General features: G+C 38.9%; 1 protein-coding gene and 1 long non-coding RNA gene across 2 annotated transcripts; both read right to left on the bottom strand.

Annotated features, from left to right (window-relative positions):
- Positions 1-128: 128 nt before the first annotated feature.
- Positions 129-2,432, bottom strand: LOC131143901 (uncharacterized). The gene is made up of 2 exons (XM_058092260.1): positions 2,422-2,432; positions 129-648 (listed from the first exon to the last, which is right to left on the bottom strand). The coding sequence occupies exons 1-2, from the start codon at positions 2,430-2,432 to the stop codon at positions 129-131; spliced, it is 531 nt and encodes a 176-aa protein (XP_057948243.1).
- Positions 2,433-15,415: 12,983 nt separating this feature from the next.
- LOC131144526 (uncharacterized) lies at positions 15,416-24,353 on the bottom strand. The gene is made up of 2 exons (XR_009133834.1): positions 23,937-24,353; positions 15,416-15,782 (listed from the first exon to the last, which is right to left on the bottom strand). It is a non-coding gene; the product is annotated as an uncharacterized LOC131144526 (long non-coding RNA).
- Between the last annotated feature and the right edge of the window lie 3,463 nt (positions 24,354-27,816).

Below are 27,816 nucleotides of genomic sequence, written 5' to 3'. Positions count from 1 at the left end.
TTCTGCTTTCTCATCTTCCTCAATGTCCTCTCTACTCTCATTTCCGCCAGCTTCGCTATCTTTGCTCTGTTCACTCTCCACGTATTCATTTTCCTCTTCTTTTCTCTCTTCATTCGCCATACCTTTATCTACAAAATCCTCTCCATGCTCATAACACACCCCACCCCAACTGGGCTTAATGCTGAGAAGTCTCCACTGCTTTGAGGGCTCGGTATAGGAGTGACTGCTGCTCGAAATTGTCTTTCAGTGTCCATGAAAAACTCCCCACCCTTCTCCGCATTAGTAAATATTTCGGACATGAGAAGCTCTCCTCCCTCCTGTTCTTCAGACAGAAGGTTAAAGCGGCAGCAAACAGAGTCTTTACCATCACGCTCACGCCATGCCTCAAGCTTTCCCCATGGCTGCCAACTCTCAGTCCTGCAAGCATCATGACGAACAATCAACCAAGCTCCTGGGTTGGACCTGGCAACCCAGTCACAACCTGTTGACGCCACTAATGGGATCGTTATGAAGGCTGCTGCAACAGCTGAGCTGGAGAGATCATGTGTCTTCACCTTCCATTCTTTCCTCTCTCTTCTCTCTGTTCTACAACCAATAGAAGACGACAATGTGTCATGAGTGTCGGAGAAAATTAAAATCAGACGACATCTGTTAAATTTAGAGGAGAAAGATAAAATCTTTATTGATGCACACCTTCTTTACAAGAGATACAAGAGTATATACATATTTACATAAGATAATTAAAAAATAAAAATTGTATATTTTTCTATATGGAAAGTGTATATTGCTTTAATACTCCCCCTCAAGTTGGAGCATGGAGATCCGTAATGCCCAACTTGCGTGATAAATTTTGGAAATGGTCATGACCCAAAGCTTTGATGAAGATATCGGCAAACTGACGGTGGGTAGGAATATGCTTAGTGAAAAAGAGGCTACCTCATAACTTCTCACGAACAATGTGACAATCGATTTCTATATGTTTTGTGCGTTCGTGGAAAACTGGATTCTGGGCAATGTGGAGAGTCGTTTGGTTGTCACAATATAAGAGCATAGGCTGAGAATGCGGTACTCTAAGAACATATAAAAGAGTTTTGAGCCATGTAAGTTCACATGTAGTGGAAGCAAGTGCACAGTACTCAGTTTCGGCAGAGGAGCGAGACACGGTAGTTTGTTTCTTAGTGCACCAGGAAATCGGACTAGTGCCCAACTGAATGAAAAAACCAATGGTGTATCGGCGAGTGAGGGGACAACTAGCCCAATCCGAATCAGAATAGGTTGAGACTTGAAGAGTGTTGGCAGTAGGAAAAAATAATCCTTGTCCTGGAAAAGTCTTAATGTAACGAAGAACACGTACAACAACATCATAATGTGGCCGTCTAGGTTGGTGCATATATTGACTGAGAATGTTGATCGGAAACACAATGCCAGGATGAGTGATGGTGAGATATATCAAACGTCCAACGAGTCACCGAAACGAGCTTGGATCGGGGAGAAGATCACTATCATTATTATTGAGCTTAAGATTTTGTTCCATGGGAAAGTGGGCAGGACGAGCACCAAGATGACTGCTATGATGTTAAGAGCATATTTGCGTTGATTAAGGAATATGCCAGTGGGAGAACGAGCAATTTCGAGGCCAAGGAAATATTTCAATTTTCCAAGATCCTTTAGTTTGAATTTTTGAGCAAGCATGGCTTTGAAAGTGCTAATATCGGAGAGATCATTACCTGCCATGAATATGTCAACAACATAAACAAGTATGAGAGTAAAAGACTGACCCCGAGACTAGGTGAAAAGAGAATGGTCGGCCTGAGATTGGGTGAAACCCGCACCAAGTAAAACAGAAGATAATTTAGAGAACCAATTATGAGAGGCTTGCTTAAGACCATAAAAGGATTTATGAAGACGACAAACACGAGTCTCCCCCTGTTTGCAATAACCCAGTGGAGGGAGCATATAGACCTCCTCATCAAGGTCACCATGGAGAAAAGCATTGTTGACGTCCAATTGAAGGAGATGCCAATTTTGAGTTGCAGCCACTGCAAGAACACACCTAACAGTAACGAGTTTAACAACAGGAGCAAAAGTGTCATGATAATCCAAACCTTCTACCTAAGTGTAGCCCTTGGCCACCAAGTGAGCTTTGTGTCGCTCTATGGATCCATCGGCCCGAAGTTTTGTTTTGAACACCCATTTACAACCAATTGGTGTTTTTTCCAGGTGGGAGGTGTTGAAGAACCCATGTATGATTAGTTTTTAAGGCTTAGATTTCAGAAGCCATGACATCACGCCAATGTGGGTGCAACACAACCTAAGAGTATGAGGTGGGTTCAGGATGTTGGGACATGACAGAAAGAAAAGTCAAATGTTGATTAAAGAAATGATGATAAGATAAAAAAGAGGAGAAACAATGAACCGTACCTGAGGGACATCGTGAAACCTGTGAAGTCGTGGAGGATTTTGGTAAAGTATGGCAGATATAATTAGCCAAGTAAGAGGGCTGTGTGATAGCGCGTTTGCGCCGAGAATAGGTAGGTGGAGGGGGTGGTGGAGGGGTTGAGGGTGTTGGCGAGGATACCAGGGGAGAAGAGGAGAGAGGTAGGGTGCTATGGGTAGGTGTGTAGGAAGGGTGTATATCAAGAATAGGAAGGGGAAAGATGAGAAAAGATGTAGGAGTTGGAGGTATGAGATGATAGGGAAAGATATTTTCTTGAAAAGTGACATCACGAGAGATGAGAATTTTTTTTGTTTTCAAGATCGTACACATGATAAGCCTTATGATGAGTAGGATAATCTAAGAAAACACATTGAAAAGCACGAGGAGAGAATTTATCGCGATGTTGGCGAGTGGTTTGGGTATAGCACAAGCACCCAAACACTCGCAAGTGTGTATACAATGGTGGTTTCTGAAAAAGAAGTTCATAAGGGGACTTATGATTGAGGCTGAGTGAAGGAGTGCGATTAATTAAATAGGTGGCTGTTAGAATACATTTGCCCCAAAAAGAAATGGGAAGATTAGCTTGAAAATGTAAACACCGAGCCACATTAAGAAGGTGGCAATGTTTATGCTCAGCAACACCATTTTCCTGAGATGTATCCACACATGTGCGCTCGTGAAAAATGTCATGATCATTGAAAAATGTTTGAAGCGGGGTGGATAGAAATTCTCGACCATTATCAGTGCGTACATGCTTAACAGTGCAATTGAAATGATTTTTGACCATGACGCAAAAATTTGTAAGGCAAGTGAAAGTATCAAATTTCATGTGCGTAAGATAGACCCATGTAGCACGTGAGTAGTCATCCACAATTGTTAAAAAATAATGTGCACCAGAGAGTGAAGCTGTAGGATAACCACCCCATATATCACAATAAATCCGATTAAAAAAAATTGTGCTCTTATGTGTATTCAAAGAAAATGGTAAACGAGTGTGCTTTGCTCTAGCACAAACATCACAAGGCAAATGAGGAGAAGAAATATTTAAAGTTTGTGGAATACATGAAATGGAATGGTGACCAAGACGTTGATGCCAAAGAGTAGTGTCAGAAACACGTTGAGAGTGAAAAATTAAGGCTGAGGGAGGTTTATAGTGATAAAGCCCATCCCGCATTTCACACGTTCCAATCAGCCTCTTCGTTGATAGGTCCTGAAAGACATAAAAAGTGGGAAAAAAATATAGTAACACAATTGAGATCAGTGGTAAGTTTACTGATGGATAATAAGTTAAATTTAAATGGAGGCACATAAAGAATATTAGAAAGAGAGAAATTAGGAGAAAATCGCATAGTGCCCGTATGAATTACAAGAACAATGTCACCATTTGGAAGCTTAATGAGGCATGACTGATTGAGAAGCTGAATATTATCAAGAGAAGACAAATTGGAAGTCATGTGATCGGAGGCACTTGAATCAACAATCCATTCAGTATTAGAGAGAGAAGCAGAATGACAAGAGGTAAGGTTATCAGCAAAATTAGTAGAATTGATGTTCAAGGGCAATAAAAGATCCAAGAGTTGACGGTATTGTTCGCTGGTGAGACCAGGGAGAACAATTTCAGAAGAAGTTGAAGAATCTGTGACAGTCTTTGCAGCCATTGAAGAATCAGATGTGATGTTAGTCATATTGCAGATTAGTTCAAGCGAAGCAAACCGCCGAATCGGGTCAGATCTGATCTCTTTTCTAGGTAGAGATGTGGAGAAACAAAGAGGCTGTGGGCTTGAGGATCTGCTGACGGAAAACTATCCGAAGACAAGAATGATGCCGAAGTTGGAGCAACAAGCAAAGATGTCACCGCAGAAGGCAACCCGAGGCTTGAGGGATATCCGGAGATGATCAATGGAAAAATTGTTGCCGGAGCTGAGATGGCTGGATCGCCGGAAAAAAAGAGCTGAGATGGATCGCTGGAAAACTGCGAACAGAAACAGCCGAGACGACGAACTGGAGCTGAGAGAGACTGCTAGAGAGGTTGAGCGTACGTCGAGCGAAAGGGTCTGGCCAGAGAAGACAACCGGACTGAGACAACTCCGAGAGATGCTGAAAGAGAAAATAGGGAGTCGAGAGACAAAGACTCAGTGTGGCGTGACTGGCGTCAGCAACTTGCAGATTCGCAGTGTAGAGGGGTAGAAGCGAGAACTTGCAGATTCTCGGCTTCTTGCGGGTCGCGATGACTGAGAGAGTGAGGCGGATCGCCGGAAAAGACTAGAGAACGACGGAGAAAACAACAGCAAGTGGTTTGCCAGAAACTGAGCACGAATTGGAGGGAATCCATAAAACTAAAAAAATAAGAAATGCCGGACAAGAGAATCAGAGAGGGAAGAACTGAGGGCTTGCAAATCGGACGTGAAAACCACGCCCAGATGACGATGCAGAACCAGTGGTCGAGCAGAGGGAGGATGAGATGGCGGCGGCAAAGAAGGTTAGAAAAAAACTAGGTTTTGAATGTAACCATTCTCCCAAGCTCTGATACCATGTTAAAATTTGGAGGAGAAAGATAAAATCTTTATTGATGGACACACTCTTTACAAGAGATACAAGGTTTTCTATATGGAAAGGGTATATTGTTTTAATAGCATTAAAGGGCACAAAGTAACAAAAACGGTTCCTTCGAAGGATTCACGTATCATCACCACCTCGCCCCCTGCCATGGCAGCTGGCACTGGAAAACCCAACTCATGAAATTCAAGAGACATACTAGAATCAACCTGGCCAAATAAACACACCAGCACATGCACCCACAGACACAAGAACATAACAATTCAACCTGGGCTTGAGTTGTTCTGCCAGCTTGAACTAAATAATGAATTCAAACCAGTTTCCAAAATACGGTCATAAGAGCACATAGATCCGAAACACCTAGTTCTGAACCAATACAATTAAACAAACCTATTAAGCATAAATCCGAGAAACACACATGGTAAACACTGAATATCAATATAAGAACTGAATAACTTAAATAATCATACTACAATAAATATGGCAACCAGAACAATATACAAACCAGCAGAATGTAAAACAAATATGTATGCAAAAAGAGAGAAGAGGCTTACCTTTGGGGGGACAACCAGAGTGACTACCTGCTATATGGCCAGAGTTGGTGTTGCAGAGGCGAGCCGCTGGTGCTGCTGGTGACCCCTCGGGTGGCTGCTACTGGAGACTGGCAAGGAGCAGCTGTGCTGGAGAGTCTTCGGGTGCTGGAGCTGAAGTGGAGGTTCACTGTGGGTGAGATGATGTCGTGGATCTGGTGGAGGATGGTGAGTGGGAAATGGCTGAACCGAGAAAGAAAGAGAGTTGTGAGAGGTAAGAAGAGAGATGGGCGAGCTAGAAGAGAAATGGGAAGCAAAATGAAAAGTGAAAATGCCCCCCATTTCAGCTCTGCGCAGGACTCTCTTTATAGGGAGTCTGTAGATGGTTACAGCTGCCCCTTTATTCTATATGCCAACAAATTGGCATGCGTGCGACTCCGGGTTTGTTTATTATTTATTTTTATTGTTCAATTATATACTAAAAAGAGACCCTATTTTAAAAGGGCTTAATTCCCGACAACAAGAGGGCCAGAACCGAACTCGATTAAAATATCGAGACTCAATTGAAATTCAACGGGACTCAATTGAAATTCTAGGGTTCGATTAAAATAGACCGGGATCTAAAAATCGGGACTCAACATAAGACACCAGGACTCAACTAAAAATGTTAGGACTCAAAAATAAAAAAAAAAAATATCGGGATCCAATTAAAAATATTGGGACTCGATTAGAGACACCGAGACTTGGTTTTAAAATACAGGGACTCAAATAGATACATCAGGACTCAAATAAAAATATCGGGACTCGATTTAGAGACACTGGGGGCTCGATAGGCACACTGGGACTCAGTTAAAATCATCGGGACTCAATTTAACATATCGGGACCCAATTTAGAAGATCGGGCTTTTCAAAAAGGATCTTACAATTTTCGGGATTCGAAAACTTTTATTGCACCGGGTCTTTCTAAGAAAGCTCCGGTAAAAATTAGGGTGTCTACAATAATCTTTCATTTTATTTCTTGCTGTGGTTGCAAAAAACGGTCACTAATCCTAAAATAAACTTTTTATTTTTGTTTTTTTTCCCAATATGAGACTCTACAGTCACTTTGTTGCATTAATCTAGTTGAAAACATATCTTTTTTCAACTTAAAGTCTGCTTATTTTCTACACTTGAGATTTTGTAATAGTTCATTTTATTTTTCTTCATTAAGAGTAGGGTTTCCAATAAAGTGTAATATAATTGGTTATACACGAGGTAGTTATTCCTTCATGTATATATCACAATTCCAGTTTTTGTTTTAATTGGCTCATCATTTTCTCCCCTATTTTTACTGAGAAAATTATTTCATTTCTTTAATCTTTCACAAGGCAATTTTCCCACAAACTATGGAGGGATCCTTCAAATCCTATTATCAAGGCTTTGGTTGCTTTTGGGATATATTGTTTTTGTTTTTGAACATAAATTTGTCCTACTATAAACATTTGGCTAAGATAAGAATTTGATATTATGAAAGTCCATCAATATTCCACTGATAACATGTATTTCTTGAATAAAAACAAAATGGTAGACTTTCTTCAAACTACAAGTCTGGGGTGTTGGTCTAGGAGAACAATTTTTCATTTAAAATATTGGTATGGTATAATTGTCAATGGCCCAATTTGACATTCTCATTGGTAATCTTCTTGGTCTGGCTCTTTGTTGGTGTTTTCATCAAGTGCTTGTATATTTTTGGAAGAAGAGGAGATTTTTGAAAGTTTTTTTTTTTTTTTTTCTATTTGGTTTAAGATCTCATCTTTATCGAAACATCCTTTTATGTATGATGGATAATGAAATTTGAATCCCATTCTTAATTCTTCTCTTTTTTCCTTTCCTTTTTGGCCAGTTGGAAAACGGTGTAATAGATAATCATTTTGTTCCATGTTTGGTTTATTCTTTCCTATTTTACTCATTTGTCTATACTTTTTTTTTTTTTCTTTCTAATTTCTCGATCTCATAACTTTTTATTCTATCTAATTGTTCAATCATTTGTATAGTTATTTTTATCTAACCATAATTTGTACATGTTGTTGCATTTAGGTTGTGTTGGGTCTAAAGTATTAGTCATTGCAAACGGAACTGCTTGAATTTCATTGTCTTTGTGTTGTAAATAAATTCTTTCTTTTGGGGGATGGTTTCCAGCAACATAATCATAATTTGTTTTGTAAACTTTCCTGTTTTGTTGAATAGCAAAATAATTATTAAATATTCTTTTTGTGTTCTTCTCTATGTTTAAACCACTCAAAGAATGAAATATTCTTTTTCATTCTAGTCATGTCTTCATGCTATCTATTCTTATATTTTTCAATTTCATCCTTAGTAAATCTTTGGAAGAATTTTTCTCTTAGATCTTTGTTCTTTTTTAATAGAAATTCTTTTCTTAGTTTGCCTTTGTTTATGACAAATTCTTCAAAAATCTGAGATTGACTTGGTGAAAGGTTTTGTTTAGACTAATCATAAACTCGTTGAGCTATTTGTTCTTCTATTTATATTCCTTTCATTTTCGTAAGGGGATCCTTTCTCAATGTTGATGGTCTAGATTTTTCAAAATTTATAATTATGTGTCTTGGAATAGAAAAGGATCTTTATCTAGAAATTGTTGGTCTGGAATAAACAAATTCTACATCTGATCTATCCCTTTGGAATCTTATTCCAATGTCTCTTGGTTCATATTTAATATATCCTCCAAATGTCTTATTTGGAGGTTGGACTAGTGGGAAAAAAACTTTTTGTTTTATCCACTGGTCTAATAGGTTAATTTCATTCCACCTAAGGATTCTTGGTATCATATAAACAAGAAACAAAGGACAAATTAATAGTGGCACTTTGCAGTGAATTAGATCTAAGACATTAATTGTCTCAAATAAAATTATGATCATATTTATTGAGGTAATATGAAAGGTCTTTAATATTGAATATAATAATGTTATCATAATTTACAATAATAATATCTCAGAATATGAGAAGTATATAATTATGATAAATTATGTATATTAATTAATCACTTGATGGAAATGATGAATATATAAATGAGGTTTGGGGCTGGTCCTATCTCAACCTAGAAAGCTTGTGCTACGATTTCCATCAAATTAAGATAGAGCATAAGGAAGCGTAAGGTTGTGAGATAGAACTACAGTCTAAGGATATATGCTTGGAGGCTATGGATTAAGGTATGATTTTCTTTTAACGCTTGTTGTGTAAAATTATGAGTTTCGAAGGTTATTAAAATTAAGATGTATAAATCATGTTCTTAAGACGTATAAATTATGTTTATCGTGTGTGTCTAAACTTGCATGTGGTATCAGAGCCAAAGTTGTAGAAACTCATGATTTTTGATTATGATTAAAGGCTCATGTTCTGTTAATTTTAGTTCATGAATCAAGGCATAGTAACCTTATGTTTTTCCAAGGTATAACGATGTACTTGTGGTATGCCTTGATTAATAAAGTCTGACGGTGCAGAATGTTTGTTGTGATAGTAAATATATATAAATATATATTAATGTTATTATGTGATTGAGTGGCTGGAATGATTTTATAATTATTTAAGTAAAAGAAATGTTATTTCTGAAGGTATAAATTTATTCTTTTTGTGACGCATAAGACAAATGGGCTACGAAAATTATATAACTTTCATGACTTGATCTGTGAAAATCAATAGGATATATAATGTTAATGTATGCTAACATGAATCTGCTAGCATTCTGTTAGCATGTTTATGTTATTCACAATATTTTAACATTGTGATGTTATAAAGTGTTTTGATTTCAATCACCAAAGTGATTAAATCATTAAGTAAAGTTTTCATATGTTTGATGCTAAAATGATATTAAAAATTATTATAAGACATCAAGAATTACCCAAAGGTCGATTAAGTGTTCTTATAATATAAAAATAATGATTTGGTAATATTATTATGTATTATTCTTTTATCTATTTATCCAAAGATAATAGATACTTATAATGAGTGCATATAATGTTACCAAAGTATTTAATTAGCATCATTTTAAAGTTCTTTATATTAGTGTTTCTCCCAAAGGAAAACATTAATATATTTATGTTTGTAATCTTATAAATGTTTCATTCCAAGCATTAAGTGTGTTTAATTCTTGTAGTATCTGTGTCTCGATCGTTACGCTTGCATGCTTCATTTGTTCCAATGTTTAATGAGTTGAATTTTGCTGATTGGAGTGAACAAGTTTAATTTCACCACAGTGTATTGAATCTTGATTTGACACTCTTAAATGATCAGCTTGCTGCTATTACTGATTCTAGCAATGTTGAAGAAATAACCTATTATAATAATTGGGAAATATAAAACATATTAAGTTTGATGTTTATGCGAATGAGTGTTATAAATAACATCAAGACAGCTATTCCCAAAATTGAAAGTGCCAAACAGTTTAAAAGTTTGTGGGAGAGCATTCCCAAACAGCAGATAAGTCTCTTACCGAGACATTAATGGGTTCGTTAACACCATGAAGTTTGATGGTTCAAGTACTATGTATGAGCATGTTATTGAAATGACAAATATTACAGCAAAACTTAAGACTTAGGGGAAAGGATCTTTAAAGGATAATGAATCCTTTTCCCATATCCAGAGAAAGGTATCAAGCAAAGACAAGTGTTGTTTCTGTGGGAAACTTGGACATTACTAGAAGTACTGCTTGAAACGGAAAGCTTGGTTTAGAAAGAAGGGTAAGTCTAGTGCTTATGCATGTTTCGAATCAAATTTAACTGAAGTTCCTTATAATACTTGGTGGATTGATTCTGGATGTACAACTCATGTTTCTAATATGATGCAGGAATTTCTTACAATCCGGGACATAAACCCAAATGAGAAGTTTATCTTCATGGGGAACAGAATAAAAGTGCTAGTTGAAGCTGTCGAGACTTATTGTTTAATCTTTGACATTGGTTATTGTTTGGATTTATATGAGACATTTTATGTTTCTAGTATTTCTAGGAATTTAGTTTTATTATCTAAATTGGATGTTTTTTGATACACTTTTAATTTTAATAAAGGATGTTTCAGTTTATTTAAGGATACCAGCATTGTAATGACCTCAAAATTCATACCATTTTTTTAAACAAAATATAAATAGACTGATACTCATTTACTCTGATACCCCTGTAATGACTATTGGAAAATACCTATGCAGCGGAAAACACAAAACTGTACAACTATATACACAATACCAGAATTTAGTATCTTCCCAAAATATACATATACAAAACATAACTCTCCAGAATCATCTATCAAGACTCCTGTGATCTACCCAAAATACCTTCCTCCTAGAAACACTTACCCTACAAATAGGGCAGTGCAAATATCCTCTCTATCTCTGAGTCTGACCTGCTCGTCTAACTGGATTACCTGAAAAATGTTAAATTATTGGGATGAGACAACTTCCAGTAAGAAGAAATATGCTATTACTAGTGTGTGGCAATTGAGTTTACATAAATAATTTCCTGATAAATAACTAAACTGAGATATCATGTAAAATATCATACTGTGTAACTCACACCTATGTGGGCTTAAAATACAACTGTATTATCTGAGCTTTCTATTTATTCATACTACTAATATTTTAACCTTTCATGATAGGGTTGTGCAGCCCGTAGGTGGGACTTAACTCTGGTTGGCCTATCAGGATAAGTCAACTGAAACTCTATCAATCATCAGACTGGCCGCCTGCAATCCCTTCAAGGCACGGTATTGACATCTCCCTCGTCAAACTGGCCACCTCCACCCGAAATTCAGGGGAGCCTACAATCTCTCCAAGGCAGGGTTGACAGAAATTTACACACTATCTGAGATATGTGGTTGCACTCTGATCTGATATAGCTATGGTATCGTGCTATGCTAACTGAATCTGACTAAAATAATTCATCAGGGTCTGATACTATATAATACTAACAAATATAATTATCTTACTGTTTTATCATGATTCCAAAATAACCATAACACTATAAAACTAATATGAAAATACTGTAATATCTGACTGGATAAACTGAAATATCTGAGTGTTATGGTTTTGAAATTCTGGAAATCATAGTATTCTGTAACACTGTAAAATATCAGTCTATAAAATATCTGTTTGTAAAATATTTGTCTGTATATACACTGTAATTCTTAATTATGTAAAATTTGGTAAAACATATTTCTGTGCAAAAATACTGTAAATTATGTTATTCTGAAAAACTGCATAAATTCTGAACTGTTCTAATATTAACTCATGCCGCACAACTAAATAAAAATCCCTATACTGAAATCTATATTTTCTAATAATAAAGATAATTTATACTTCGTAGAATATACCCCAAAACACACATATATTACTAATAAAATTTTTAAAATTCCCAGCATAGCATATTTCCCTTACCTGGCTAATTGAACTCGCCTACTAATTCTAACTCACGCCCATGACATTCATAATTCCATAATCTTGAAATTATACACATACATATTTCCCTATTAATCAATTGAATTCTCAGAATAATTTCCATACTCACATTTCCTTAATTTATAAACTATTTATCATTTACCTGGGTTTCTGAGCACACCCACTAGGTTCTCTAGCCTGTCTACAGTATAAGCCCCAAAATCTTGAATTCACAACACCCAAGTTTATTCATCCCAAACACCAGTATAATAACATCTACAACCAAATCTGGGTTAAGAAAAACCTACAAGCTAAATAACCCTTAAATAACCTACTCAACTTGATTTTGGGACAGTTCCCAAACTTCTCAAATTGAAATTCTGCTCCCATTAAGTTGTAGAGACTCTCTCCAGGATCATTGTGGTAGCTTTTGATCGTTGAACCCGGGAGAAACGGAGCCGGAATCTTAGAGAGAAGTGAGAGAAACCGAATTTTAGAGAGAGAGAGAAAAGAGCAATTGAATTTCCCATCAAAATCTAATTTTTGCACTTATATAGATGGTTGGCCACGTGGCTTCGTCAACGAGACACATGGACTCATCGACGAACCGAAGAAGGAAGTTTGCTGATGAGGATAATGAGTTCTTCGATGAACCAAATGGTCTGCATGTCCCCCTTTCAGTATCTCTTCGTCGACGAGGCACTGAACCTCGTCCACAAACTATATGAGGGAGTTCGTCAACGAAGTTAGGGCATTTGTCGACGAACCCTGCTTTATCTCCTTTAAATTTTCCTTTCCTCTTTATTTAATTACTATTAATTTTCTGGGTCTTTACAAGTATGGTTGGTTGTGGTATGCTTTGTGATGGTTTATATAAGTTAAAACTTGATAATCATTATGTTAAAACACTTTTAATCTCGCATCATAGTATTGGCACTAAACGAAGTTTAGTGAATGAACGATTTGCTTACTTGTGGCATAAAAGGTTAGGTCATATTTCCAAAGAAAGATTGGAAATATTAGTAAAGAATAAAATACTTCCAAATTTGGATTTTACTGACCTTGACATTTGTATAGATTGTATTAAAGGAAAGCAGACAAGACACACAAATAAAGGAGCCACAAGGAGCACTCAACTTTTAGAAATTATACACATTAATATATGTGGACCCTTTGATGTAAATACCTTTAATAATGATAGATATTTCATCACCTTTATCGATGATTTTTCACGTTATGAATATGTCTACTTGCTACATGATAAATCTCAAGCAGTAAGTGCTTTGGAAATTTATGTAAATGAAGTTGAAAGACAATTAGACAGAAAGGTGAAAATTGTTAGATATGATAGAAGAGGTGGATGTTATGGAAGGTATAACAAAACTAGACAACTTACTGGTCCATTTGCTAAATTTCTTGAAAAACGCGGTATTTATGCTCAATACACAATGCCAGGTACACTAGAATAGAATGGTGTATCAGAAAGGAGTAATTGGACTTTGATGGATATGGTTAGAAGCATAATAAGCAAAAGTATTTACCCATTTTGTTGTGGATGTATGCTTTAAAAACTGCCATGTACGTATTAAACTGTGTTCCTAATAACGCAGTTCCAAAAACACAATTTGAGCTTTGGATTGGCAGGAAACCGAGTTTATGACACCTGCATGTTTGGGATTATCAGATAGAAATTAAAGTTTATAATCCACAAGAAAAGAAGCTGGATGCAAGAACAATCAGTGGTAATTTCATTGGTTATCCAGAAAAATCAAAAGGGTATATATTTTATTGTCCTAATCATGCCACTAGAATAGTTGAAACTGGAAATGCTAGGTTTATTAAGAATGATGAAACTAGTGGGAGTATGGTTCCATTAAATGTGGAAATTAAGGAAATTACAACTCCTTGGAAATTAAGGAAATTACAACTCCTACTCTTCAAGTGAACATATTATAGAAAAACCACAAGAGGTTGCGTTAAGATGATCTCAAAGAGAAAAGAGATCTGTTATCTCGGATGATTATGTGGTTTATCTTCAAGATTCAGATTTTGACTTAGGAATTGAAGATGATCCAATTTCGTTTTCACAGGCCATTAGCTATGATAATTCTAATAAATGGATGGATGCGATGAAAGATGAGTTAAATTCTATGGAACAAAATGAGTCTGGGATCTTGTAGAATTGCCAGAAGGTTGCAAGAGAGTTGGATGTAAATGGGGTTTTAAAACCAAACACGACTCTTGTGGTAATCTTGAATGTTACAAGGCCAAACTTGTTGCTAAAGGCTTTACTTAGAAAGATGGTATTGATTATAAAGAGACCTTTTCATCAGTCTCTTAGAAAGATTCTTTCATAATTGTTATGACTTTAGTAGCTCATTACGATTTAGAATTACGACAATGGATGTGAAAACTGCCCTTCTAAATGGAAATTTGGATGAAGATGTTTATATGGATCAACCATTGGGTTTTATAGTTGAAGGGAAAGAAAATTTGGTCTGTAAACTTAAGAAGTTAATATACAGACTTAAACAAGCTTCCTAACAATGGTATCTTAAGTTTAATAATACCATTGGTTCCTTTGGATTTAAAGAAAACACTATTGATCAGTGTATATATCTGAAGATTAGTGGGAGTAAGTTTACATTTATGATTCTATATGTTGATGATATTTTGCTTGCAACTAATGATCTTGGTCTATTACATGAGACCAAAGAATTTCTCTTTAAAAACTTTGAAATGAAAGATATGGGAGAGGCAAAGTATGTGATTGGAATAGAAATATTTTGAGATTGGTCTTAAGGATTGGTTGGTTTGTCTCAGAAAGGTTATATAAATAAAGCTTTAGAGAGATTTAAAATGGACAAATGCTCAGCATCTCCCATTCCAATTTAGAAAGGAGACAAGTTCAGTCTCATGTAATGTCTTTAAAATGATCTGAAACGGAGACAAATGATGGATGTTCCTTATGCATCTGTTGTTGGGAGCTTAATGTATGCTCAAGCGTGCACAAGGGCATATATTAGCTTTGCAGTTTGAATGCTCGGTAGATATCAAAGAAATCCAAGAATGATTCACTGGAAGGTTGCAAAGAAAGTTATGAGATACTTGCAAGGAACAAACGATCACAAGCTTATGTATCAAAGGTCTAGTCATCTTGAGGTAGTTGGATATTCGGATTCTGATTTTGTTGGATGTGTGGTTACAAGAAAGTCCACATTTGACTATGTATACTCGCTAGCCGACGAAGCAATTTCATGAAAGAGTGCGAAGCAGTCAATAATTGCTGCATCCACTATTGAAGCTGAATTTGTAACTTGCTTTAAGGCTACATTTCAGGCTAATTGGTTGCGAAACTTTATTTCAGGACTTGGAATAGTTGACAGTATTGCCAAATCGCTGAAAATTTATTGTGATAATTTCGTAGCTGTCTTTCTTTAAGCATGATAAGTATTCCGAGGGTGCTAAGTGTAACAACCTGAAATTGCATACCATTTCTTTTTCATAAATGTACTACAAAATAAAATACTCAGGTACCCCTAATAATATCTGCTATAACATCTTAGTTCCCAGGTGGGCACTAAGGAAATTCTTGTTCGTAGAATAACAAACCTATGCAGTGGAAAACATAAAGTCATACATCCATATATACGATACCAGAATCTAGAATTATCCCAAGATATACATACATAATTACACAACATCCCATTATCTTCTACCCAAAATTCCTAAACACTATTCAAAAATACATTTCCTCCTAATAACACTTACCCTACGGATAGGGTATGTAAATGACCTCTTTACTTGCGAGCTTGATCTGCTCGTCTAGCTGGATCGCCTAAAAAATGTTAATTTATTAGAATGAAACAATGCTCAGTAAGAAGAAATATGCTATTACTAGTGTGTGGCAACTGAGTTTATATAAATAATTTACTGATAAATAACTAAACTTAGATATCATGTAAATACTGTGTAACTCACACTTACATGGCTTAAAATACAACTGTATTATCTGATTTTTCTGTAACTCTCTCTCTCTCTCTCTCTCTCTCTATATATATATATATATATATATATATATATATAAAACTGAGTAATATCCTTGAAAATCTGTATGTCATGATTTAACCCTTCATGACAGGGTTGTGCGACCCATAGGCTGGACTTAACTCTGGTTGGCCTATCAAGATAAGTCACCTGAATACTCTACCAATCCTCAATCCGGCTTTTACTGCAATCCCTCCAAAGGCACGATATTGGTATCTACCTCGTCAAACCGACCTCCTCAACCCAGGAATCTGGGGCAACTGCAATCCCTCCATAGGCACGGTAGACAGAATTTACATACTATCTGAGATATGTGGTTGCACTCAGATATAAAATAGCAACGGTTCCGTGCTTTGCTGACTGAATCTTTTTAAAATAATTAATCAGACTGAAATAATTCATCAGGGATCTGTAATATCTGAGTGCTACTGTATAATACTAATATCTATAATTATCTTGTTATTTCATCATGATTCCAAAATAACCATAACACTATAAATCAACTCTGAAATACTGTAATATTTGAATGAAATAACTGTAATATCTGACTGAATAATCTGTAATATCTGAGTGTTATAGTTTTGAAAAATAATGGAATTCTATAAATACTGTAAAATATTTGTCTATAAAATATATCTAACTGCAAAATATATCTGTCTGAATAGTATCTATCTGTAAAATGTATCTGTTTATATAATATCTGATAAAGCATATTTCTGTGCAAAAATATTGTAAATCATGATATTCTGAAAACTACATAAACACTGTGTCGCGACGTCCCGAACCCGGCCTAGAGAGAACCGCTCTCTTTGACGAAAATGTGTGGGTTCCGGCTGCGAACTGAGAGAAATGGAAGTGTGATTTTGAAAATGTGATTTTCATGGAAAATGATGTGTGATGGAGTCACCACTAACTTTTTGAAGTGTGGTTAGAACACTTGATCGTTACCCTGTTAGGGGTAGAATCAGCCTGCGTTACCAGAGTCGGGCTCAGGAGTACGGTTACGCGAGAGGAAGGTGTTAGCACCCCCTACGCGCCCATTCTTACGTACAGTACCAGATTAATAAAAAATTATTCCAAAATAAATCTAATAAGCCTGTCGAAATTGTTTCCTTTTAAAAATCAAAAAAATGAAAATACTATATAAGTATTCCCTCAGAACCGGGGCAATCCAATATTCGGAAGATTCTATGCCCTTGGTTGCAATCATCGGGAAGAAAAATAAAAAATAGGATACAAAATACACTCCTGAGGATTTTGAAAGTTGTAGGTTTTTCTAAGTAGGAAAATACTATTCTAGGAGGTTTTCAAAATTTGTTCGGGATGAAAATAATTTTTTGTGCCTTAAACAACATTTTTATGATTTTTCTAAGAGTGAAAACATTTTTTTTATGATTTTCTGTGTTTTTTCTTAAGCATCAAAATAGCACAAATAAAATCAATGGAAATTAAAGTGTGAAAATATTTTTGGGATTTTTGAGAATTTTGTGATTTTGTTAATTTTCTAGATATATAATAATAGTATACAAGGGAAATGGAGAAAACTAACATGAACCGGTTCTGGGAATGATGAACCGGTCAAATGTTGACCAGCACGAAGGAAAACCAGTTTAAGGTCTTGGTCGAGACCATTTTGTGGATCTCCCGAATAACTAAATAATAATCAAGTGAAGTAGGGAAAACTGGCGTGAACCAGTTCAGGGGATGACGAACCGGTTAAATGTTGACCAGTCCGGGGGAAAACTAGTTTAAGGTCTTGGTCGAGACTATGAGTCAACACGCGTTGCCTAACACGCAAGCTGTGTATGTTCAGGTGTATGCTAGAGTGCATGAATGATGCCTAATACATGTGTGATCACGAATGCATGACCATATGTATGCATGGATAAGCACGTGTGTGAACGCGCGTGCATACATGAATGAGCATGAGCACGAATGTGCGTGCATGCATGAATGAGCACGTGCATGAATGCGCACGTGTATGAATGTGCACATGTGTGCATGGATGATGTGCGCGGGTATGAACACGTGCAAGAATGTGCATGTGCATGTGCCTACATGCATGAATGCAGTGCACGTGTGTGGATGAGTACGTGCATGAATGTGTGTGCATGCATATATGAGCATGTGCACGATTGAAGTGCACGTGTGTGAATGAGTACGTGCAAGAATGTGCACGCGGATGTGCCTACATGCATGAATGAACAATGACGCTGACGCATGAATATGCGTATGCATGTGAGGCACAAGTGAGCATGCATGTGCGTGGTGTTGTGTGTAAGTGCACGCATGATTACACATGGATGTACGTGTATGCATGAATGAGCAATGACCCAAATGATGATGTCATGGGTGGTATTGGAATGCCTAAGTGTACGTGTGCATAGATGGGAATGAGCATGTGACTACGTGCACTGCATGCATGTGCACGTGCCTATGTGCATGTGTGTTCGGGTGTGAGCGCATGGATGCATATGTGTCATGAGCTAAGCTTGTTCAAGGCATTATGCTTGCCTGTGACTGCTTATCTCGTGTGCTTGAGATGGGTTTCCATCATGTAAATACTAGTGTAGGGTTACTTTCTGCTAGTAGAGTCTTTGTAAGCCAAATATGGCAGTATGACTCCTCGGTCACTTTGATGTTTCCTAGTGTCAGGATGATAATTACGTAAAAACCTCTTTAGGAGAGGGTAAGTGTTCATCAGTCATTGTAAAACTCACTAGCAATTGTCAACGTGCTTAACCTACTTGCCTCCCTCGCTAAGTATAACATGTCAACGGAGGATTTGTTAATGAATTACGTTTGTTTCAATGTTTACTGCTTGGTTGCCACGACTTTCATGAATTGATTATTATTTCCTCTGCCATCTGAATGAATGTTAATGAAAGTGCTTGGTGGATGAATGTTGGGAAACGATAGGCTGGCTAGTTAAGTAAGAGTGCTTTAGCTAGCGCCGCACGACCCTTTACAACGGTGTGAAAAGAGTCGGACCGTGACATTTGGTATCAGAGCCAAGTCGGTGACACTTGGGGAGAACCCAAGGTTGAGTTGCTATGTGAATTCAATTGCCTTCGTTGTTGGATTTTGGAAGCTTTGGTAAGTGACCATGGCACCAAACAATGCTGAGAGGATCAGCGTGCTGGAAGCACAGGTTGAGGAAACAACCAACACTATGGCCGCGGAGGTGGCTCAGATGAAAGAACTTGTTGATGAAGTGATGGGATCACAAAAACATCAAGCAGGTTTGATAGGCGACTTGTCAAAGGACTTTCGCCACACAGTAGAAGCTTTGCAGGCCCGGATGGCAGATCTGGATGCAAAGATGAATGTGATGGTTCTTGCTATAGGGAACTCCAACACTTCGGGAGTTAGCAAGACCAAAGTGCCAGAACTCAGGACGTATAGGGGTGCCCGAGATGCCAAGGAGTTAGAGAACTTCTTGTTTGATGTGGAGCTGTACTTTTGCGTTGTGAGGATGGCCTCAGAACAGGCAAATGTGGATACTGCAACCATGTACTTGGTTGGTGATGCCAAACTGTGGTGGCGTACCAAGTACAGAGAAATTGAAAATGGAAATTGTGTAATTGATAGTTGGGCAGACTTGAGAAGAGAGCTCAAGGCCCAATTCTTTCCTGAAAATGTTGAGTATAATGCAAGGAGAAAACTGAGAGATCTCAAGCATACAGGGTCAATCAGCGAATATGTGAAACAATTTTCTGCTTTAATGTTGGATATTCGGGATATGTCGGAGAAGGACAAGTTGTTCTATTTTCTTGAGGGGATGAAACCATGGGCAAGAACTGAACTTCATAGGCAAAGGGTTCAAGACTTGTCAACTGCACAAGTGGCTGTAGAACGCTTGACAGACTACCCTGGTGATGAGACCGCTTCGTCCAAACGGTTTGGCGGAGAGGGAAACAGTGGAAAGTCTTTCAGGAATGGCAAACCCAAGAGTGGGGGAGCCGACTCTAAATCATCAACCTCACAGGAACCTTCGTCGTCTCAAGGGTTTAACACACCCAATGGAAAGGGGAAGAGTAAAATTGAGTGTTTCTCGTGTCGAGGTCCTCATAGGGTTTTTGAGTGCCCTCACAAAGCATCACTTAATGCCTTACAGGCTTCCATTGTAGAACAAGCAGTGGAAGACAATGTGGAAGAGGATGATGCCCCGAGGGTGGGTTCAGTGCGGTTGGTGAACGCATTGGAAAAGCAGGCAAAAACACCGAAAGTTACACGAGCAAAAGGATTCATGTTTGTGGACTTGAGGATAAATGGGAAGAGTACTCGCGCTATGGTGGATACGGGAGCTACTCATAATTTTGTTTCGTAGGTGGAAGCATGGAGACTCAACTTATCCTTAGAGAAGGATACAGAACGCATGAAAGCAGTTAACTCTGTAGCCCAGCCTACTCTGGGAGTAGCCAAGCAAGTGGCTATAAAGCTTGGACAGTGGGAAGGTCATGCGAATTTCACAGCGGTGCCATTGGATGACTATCCAGTCATTCTAAGAATAGAGTTCCTAATGAGGACGAGGGCAGTGCTGATGCCTTCGGCTGGTTCCCTGTGTCTGATGGGAGATCACTCGTGTATGGTGCAAGTCGTTGCAACGAAAGGAGATGATGGGAAGTCCCTTTCAACCATACAACTCAATGAAGGATTGGGTCAGGGTGAGCAGACACGTCTAGCCATGGTGGTGGTAGACAAAGAAGTAGGCCAAGAGCTGGAGCCTACGACCATCCAAGCGGTGTTGGATGAGGATAAGGAGGTGTTGCCGGATAAGCTGCCTCAAAATTTGCCTTCACGATGGACTGTGGAGCAAGAGATCGAGTTGTTATCAGGAGTGAAACCACCTGCTAAAGGGCCATGTTGGATTGCGCCTCTTGAGATAGTAGAGTTGGGGAAACAGCTTGATGAAGTGGAAATGGGATGTGTTCGCCTTTCCAAAACGCCGTTGGGAGTATCGGTGTTGTTTCAGAGGAAGCATGAAGAGCATCTACGGAAGGTGTTCGACAGGCTGAGGGGAAACAGTCTGAATGTGAAGAAGGAGAATTTCTCTTTTGCTCGGCGGAGCAACAAATTCCTTGGTCAAGTGGTTGAATAAGGTCGTATCCGGAGGGGTATGGAAAAGGTAAGGATGATTCAAGAACAGAAGATCCCCACGACAGTGAAGGAGTTGCGTTCCTTTCTTGGTCTTATTAAATGCTACAGGAAGTTCGTTGAGGGGTATTCGCGAAGAATGACTCCAATGACAAGACTACTGGGAAGGTATTATTAGCCGCACACGCAAAATGATGTGGTTGATTATACCAAAACTTGTCTCACTTGCCAACAAGACAAGGGGGAACGGAAGAAGTATGGTACTTTCATGGCCGCACCAAAGTACTGTTCGGCAGAGGGGACGACACAATTGTTCCTTGTGACTATTGTGAAACATTGGGGTGTTCCCCAAGTTATTATTTGTGACCAAGATTTAATGTTCACTGACAACTTCTTAACAGAGTTTTTCAGGATATTCAGGTCACATCTTGACATCTCTTCGAGTTATCATGGATAGACAGACGGACAGATGAAGAGATTCAGAGAGCTGCTAGATGAGTACTTGTACCATTTTGTCAACGAAAATCAAAAGAACGGCGTGCAACTATTTGATGTGGCTCCGTTCTATGGCAACGCCCAAAGGCGCTCAACAACCAACAAGAACCCTTTTAAGCTTGTTACAGGCCAGCTGCCACTGTTACCTCACACAGTGGGCGAGCCATACAGACGAAAGAGTCCCAAGGCGTACATCTTCACCAGTGAAGGGAGACAGAATGCAAAGTTTGCCTAAGCCTATCTGGAGAAAGCTTTTAAGTAGATGAAGAAGTGGGCAAATCAGGAGAGAAGACCGCAGTTTCATGTCAACTACCTCAAGCCATTCAACGCCAACACTAACAACCTAAGCAGAAGTCAGTCAAACAGCGCAGAGTTGAAGACAGTGCAACCTGACAGACATGATGTTGAAGAGATCCTTGTAGACAAAAAGTTCATATCCTCAAGGAAGAAGCGGCAGAAGTTTCTAGTGAAGTGGAAGTACCTTGATGACAAAAAAATCAGCTGGATTTCTGCGGAAGATATTCAACCGTTTGTAGACAAATCTGAAGTGTACCTACCGCCCAAAGTCTACGAGGACGTCGACCGCATAAGTGGGGGAGAATGTCACGAGCTAAACTTGTTCAGGGCATTATGCTTGCTTGTGACCGCTTATCTCGTGTGCTTGGGATGAGTTTCTATCATGTAAATACTAGTGTAGGGTTATTTTTTGCTAGTAGAGTCTTTGTAAGCCAAATATGGCAGTATGACTCCTCGGTCACTTTGATGTTTCCTAGTGTCAGGATGATAATTACATAAAATCCTCTTTAGGGGAGGGTGAGTGTTCATCAGTCATTGTAAAACTCACTAGCAATTATCAACGTGCTTAGCCTACTTGCCTCCCTCGCTAAGTACAACATGTCAACGGAAGATTTGTTAATGAATTATGTTTGCTTCAATGTTTACTGCTTGGTTGCCACGACTTTCATGAATTGATTATTATTTCCGCTGCCATCTGAATGAATGTTAATGAAAGTGCTTGGTGGATGAATGTTGGGAAACGATAGGCTGGCTAGTTAAGCAAGAGTGCTTTAGCTAGTGCTGCACGACCCTTCACAACGGTGTGAAAAGAGTCGGACCGTGACAATATGCATGGATGTGAATGTGTGAGTGCATGCATGCATATGCATGGATGTGAATGTATGTGTTCACGTGTGAGTGCATGCATGCATGTGCATGGATGTGAATGCATGTGTTCACGTGTGAGTGCATGCATGCTTGTGCATGGATGTGAATGCATGTGTTCATGTGTGAGTGCATGCATGCTTGTGCATGTGTATGAATGTGGGTGAATATAAATGCATGTGTGCATGTGACTGTGTGAAATTGCATGCATGTGACTATGTGAAATTGTGTGTATGTACATGCGTGCATGTGGACTTGGGTGTATGTGAATGCATGTGTGTACATGTGGACGTGGGTGTATGTGAATGCGTGCATATATACAACATGTGTAATATGTGTATGCACTAATGTGTGTAAATAATATGCGCAAAATGTGTGTACATTTAATGTGTGTAAATGACATGTGCAACATGTGTGTGCATAAAGGTGTGTAAAGGACATGTGCAAAGTGTGTGTAAATGAAGTAAAATACAAGTGTTAGGGTGCGAATTAGAGTACAAGAAATTAAATGTTAGTATACAGGAAATTAAAAGTTAGTATACTGGAATTTAAATGTTAGTATACAAGAATTTAAAAGTTAGTATACAGAAAATTAAATGTTAGTGCGCGAAATTAAAATATTAGCATGAGTTAGTAAATGCATGAGTTAGGATTAATGTGAATGCAAGCAAAGAAACAAAATGTTAGTGAAAAGTTAGTAAGTTAGCATGTGAGGGTGTGTGAAAAAGTGGGTGAGCAGTGTGTGTAATCATGAGTGAGCAATGTGTGTAGTGATGTTTGGTTGTAGTGGTACAACCATGGCATTAATTTAGCCCATATAAACCTTTGAGAAGCCAAACTTTCAATTGATAATGCAGAAAGCTAGCGGTGTCTTGGGCTTCTATCCACAATCAAAACACACTTCCTTCATCAAGACATTTACACAAACACCTCTCATGCAAAAATAATCCAACAACACAAACACAATCATTAAAACATTTGGACAAACACCTCACATGCAAGCACACTCCACCAACCCAATCACCTCAAAAAAATTTCACAAGCACCTCACATACAAGCACAAACCACGAATATGTTTTCTCATTAAAACATTTTTTCAAACACCTCAAATGCAGACACAATCCAACCATACAAAAAACAAAATTTCCTGGTAATCCCGCGGAATGTAAGAGAGAGGGACGAGAGGATATACCGAGAATGTTGTAATGGCCGTTTGGTGGTGCTGCTGGTTGGCTGTGAAGGATCTGCTGGCTGGATCTGGTTGCAGTGGTGACTGCGGCTGGAAAGTGGAGATGGCGTAGGGGAGTTGTTGGGTGAACTGGTGGTGGCTGGATCTGAGAGATGGAGGAAGAGGATGGGGGGCCGATCTGGGATGGTATGGAGGTTGAGAGGCAGATGGATAAAAATGGAGTGAGCGAGAATGCTGGGAGAGTCTGAGAGTGGAAAAGGGGAAAAGAAATCTGGAGAGTTGCTCCGGGCTCTGGTGTGAGGTTTCTGCTAGAGAGAAAAGCCAGAGGGCGAGAGAGGTCTGGTGGAAGACCATGAGAAGTGCGCCCCCCTCCCGAGAGAGAAGATGAACAGTGCGTGAAAAAGGCTGTGTGCGTGAAAACGGCCTTTAAAGGCCCTTTTTGTTTTTTCTTTTATTATTTTTTTCTTGTTTTGTTTTTGAAAATATAATAATAATAATAATAATAATAATAATAATAATAATAATAATATTACTCTAAAATGATACTACTAATAGTAATAATATAGTAATAATAGTAGTAATAATAATAATAATATACTAATACTAATAGGATTTTTGTATTTTGATGCATTTTCCCCTTTCTTTTTGTATTATTTTTTATTTTGTATTTTTTCATGGACCCTATCCTTCGAAAAGAGAGACTTGGCCGAAAATTTAAACTTGATTTTTCGGAAAAAAGTAGGACCCAGACTCCATTTTCCTAAAACGCTTGAAATTTGGTGAAAATGCTTTGGGACCTGGCAAAGACAACGAGACTCAATTGAAACTACCAGAACTCAATAAAAAACACCAAGACTCCCTAAAAACGAACCAAAATTTGGTACAGACACCGAGACTTGGTAAAAAACGATCGGACTCACTGAAAATAAACCGAAACTTGGTAGAGGCACCGAGACTCGGAAAAAACGGATTGGGATTCATTGAAGACAAAATAGGAATGGATGAAGACAAATCGGGACTCAGTAGACAAACCGGGAGTTGGTAAAACATATCGAAACTCAACTAACACTCCGAACCAGGACTTGGTAGACACACTGGGACTCGATTGAAACTCCGAGGTTCGTGGAAGACAACACGGGACTCGGTAAACATACCGGGACTCAACGAAACAAAACTGAGATTCGGCAAGAGAAACGAGACTCATTGAAGACAAACCGACTCGATTGGGTCTCTTAGAAGGGTCCTCCAATTTTCGGGGCATGAAGTCAACTTTATGTGCCGGATTTTCTTGGGGTAGCCTGGTTAAAATTGGGGTGTCAACAGCTGCCCCTCTTTGTAGGCTTTGTTGCTTCAAAGTAACAGTAGGAACTCTCTTACGTTATTAGTAGCAACAAGACTGCAAAGATAAAAGACACCTATTTTAACCAAACCAGGCCACGCCACTGTTTAGTGCCTATGGGTCAATCAGGTGTCACTTTCTTCAAACAGGGAGGGGGAGATGGCAGGTAGGGTTGGATGAGGAGGTTGCATTTATTTTGGAGAAGTTAGTAGTTAGCAATTTTTGGTTAGAAGTTAGCGGGGGTTAGTAGTCTGCATCAGATGTAGGGGTCCGGACTAGAGAAATGAAGTGTGTCAGATATAGGAATCCGAGTTATGAGGATGAGGAGACCTCAAAATTTTGAACTCGTGCTTGCGCATCGAGGGGGAGATGGTGAGCCTCGGAATGTTTGATTTGGGCTTGTGCATCACAAGAGGGTAACGAGGCTTGGAATATTCAATCTGTGTTTCCGCGCCTCACGAGGGTAACAGGCCTCGGAATATTCAATCCGGATTTTCGCGCCTCGCAAGAGGGTAACGGGCCTCAGAGTATCCAATCCGGATTTTCGCGCCTCGCAAAAGGGTAACGGGCCTCGGAATATTCAATCCAGAATTTTGCGCCTCACAAGAGGGTAATAGGCCTCAGAATATTCAATCCGGGTTTTTGCGCCTCACAAGGGTAACGGGCCTCAGAATATTCAATATGAGTTTCTGTGCCTTGCAAGAGGGTAACAAGCCTCAGAATATTCAATCTGGGTTTCCGCGCCTCATGAGGGTAACGAGCCTTGGAATATTCAATCTGGGTTTCCGCGCCTCACGAGGGTAATGGGCCTCAGAATATTCAATCCGGGTTTCTGCACCTCACGAGGGTAACGGGCCTCGGAATATTCAATCTAGGTTTCTGCACCTTACAAGAGGGTAACGGGCCACGAAATATTCAATCTGGGTTTCCGCGCCTCACAAGAGGGTAACGGGCCTCGGAATATTCAATCTAAGTTTCTACGCCTCACGAGGGTAACAGGCCTCGGAATATTCAATCCGAGTTTTCGCGCCTTGCAAGAGGGTAATGGGCCTCAGGATATTCAATTCGGGTTTTCGCGCCTCACGAGGGTAATGGGCCTTAGAATATTCAATCCGGGTTTCCGCACCTCACGAGGGTAACGGGCCTCGAAATATTAAATCCGAGTTTCCGCTCCTCACGAGGGTAATGGGCCTCGAAATATTCAATCTGGGTTTCCGCACCTCGTAAGAGGGTAATGGGCCTCAGAATATCCAATCTGGGTTTCCGTGCCTCGCAAGAGGGTAACGAGCCTCGGAATATTTAATCCGGGTTTTTGCGCCTCACAAGAGGGTAACGAGCCTCGGAATATTCACTCCGGGTTTCCGCACCTCAGGAAGGTAACTTGGGCTATGCCATGAGCGACAGATGATCATTTAGGTGTAGGCTACCCCTAGGTTTTTTTCTTTTTAGAAAAAAAATGTCTTTTTAGGTTTGAAACACAGTTGTCCCACTGGGCATGATCAATTGGGATCAAAACCCAAGATCCTTTGGAAACTGTCCTCAAATGTAGGGCTCTGAGTTACTCCACTGGGGATGATCAATTGGGAATGAAATCCCAAGATCACTTGGAAAATGTTCTCAAGCGTAGGGCTCAAAGTTACTCCACTGGGGATAATCAATCGGGAATGAAATCCTAAGATCTCTTGGGCCCAAAGCATTCAAGTGTGGGGTTCTAGGTCTCAAAAAGTTGCCCTACTGAGGATGATCAATTGGGATTCAAATCTCAAGGTTCTTTAGCCCTTTTAGGTTTCTCGATTTGAAGCTCAAAAACCAATGCCTTAATTGGTTCCTGGGGTCGGCTGCCCTAGTCTTTAAATATGTCAATTGGTGTCTGGGATCGGTGGTCCTAGTTTCAGGCATTGTCAAGACAAGGATGGTTCAGTCAGGGACACCAAAAATTTTTCAAAAGCCTACTTCACAAAATATATATGGATGAAATGCTTTTTGTGGCTATATGTATGCATGTTACCTAATTGTGATGCTTGAATGCAGGGGCATGTTGTTATATATACTTGATGCCTGTTACACGATATGTCTGTATGCCACTATCTATAATGTGAATACCTTTCCTTAAATGCATGAAATGCATGAGGGTGCGTGAAGTGCATGAGGATGCATGAAATGCATGAGGATGCATAACCTTTCTTCTCCCAATGCGACTGCGGTCCATAATTCGATCCTGGATCTTGGTCACACTTTTAAGTTCCAGTCTGATATAAAGGTACTTGACTTCGCTCTAATGGAACTAAAAAACTGCCCTGGTTTCATTCATCAACCACTGATCTTTGCTATGTGCTCAATTCACATCCTAACGAGAAAATGCCTGAATTGGGTCCAATAGGACTACCCCAATTACATTCATCGGCCACTGAGCTTTGCTATGTTTCAGATTCCAATAGGGTCTCGAAATCTATCCCAGTGTCTTCTTGCCACTGGTTCTGGCCATTTTTTAGATTCAACAAGCGCTCAAAATTTGCCCCAATGTCTTCTTATCACTGAATTTGG

This window comes from Malania oleifera, chromosome 12, assembly GCF_029873635.1.
Source record: "Malania oleifera isolate guangnan ecotype guangnan chromosome 12, ASM2987363v1, whole genome shotgun sequence".
NCBI classification, from domain to species: domain Eukaryota; kingdom Viridiplantae; phylum Streptophyta; class Magnoliopsida; order Santalales; family Ximeniaceae; genus Malania; species Malania oleifera.
The sequence above is the reverse complement of the archived record's forward strand: the minus strand, read 5'-3'. Positions and strand labels throughout refer to the sequence as shown.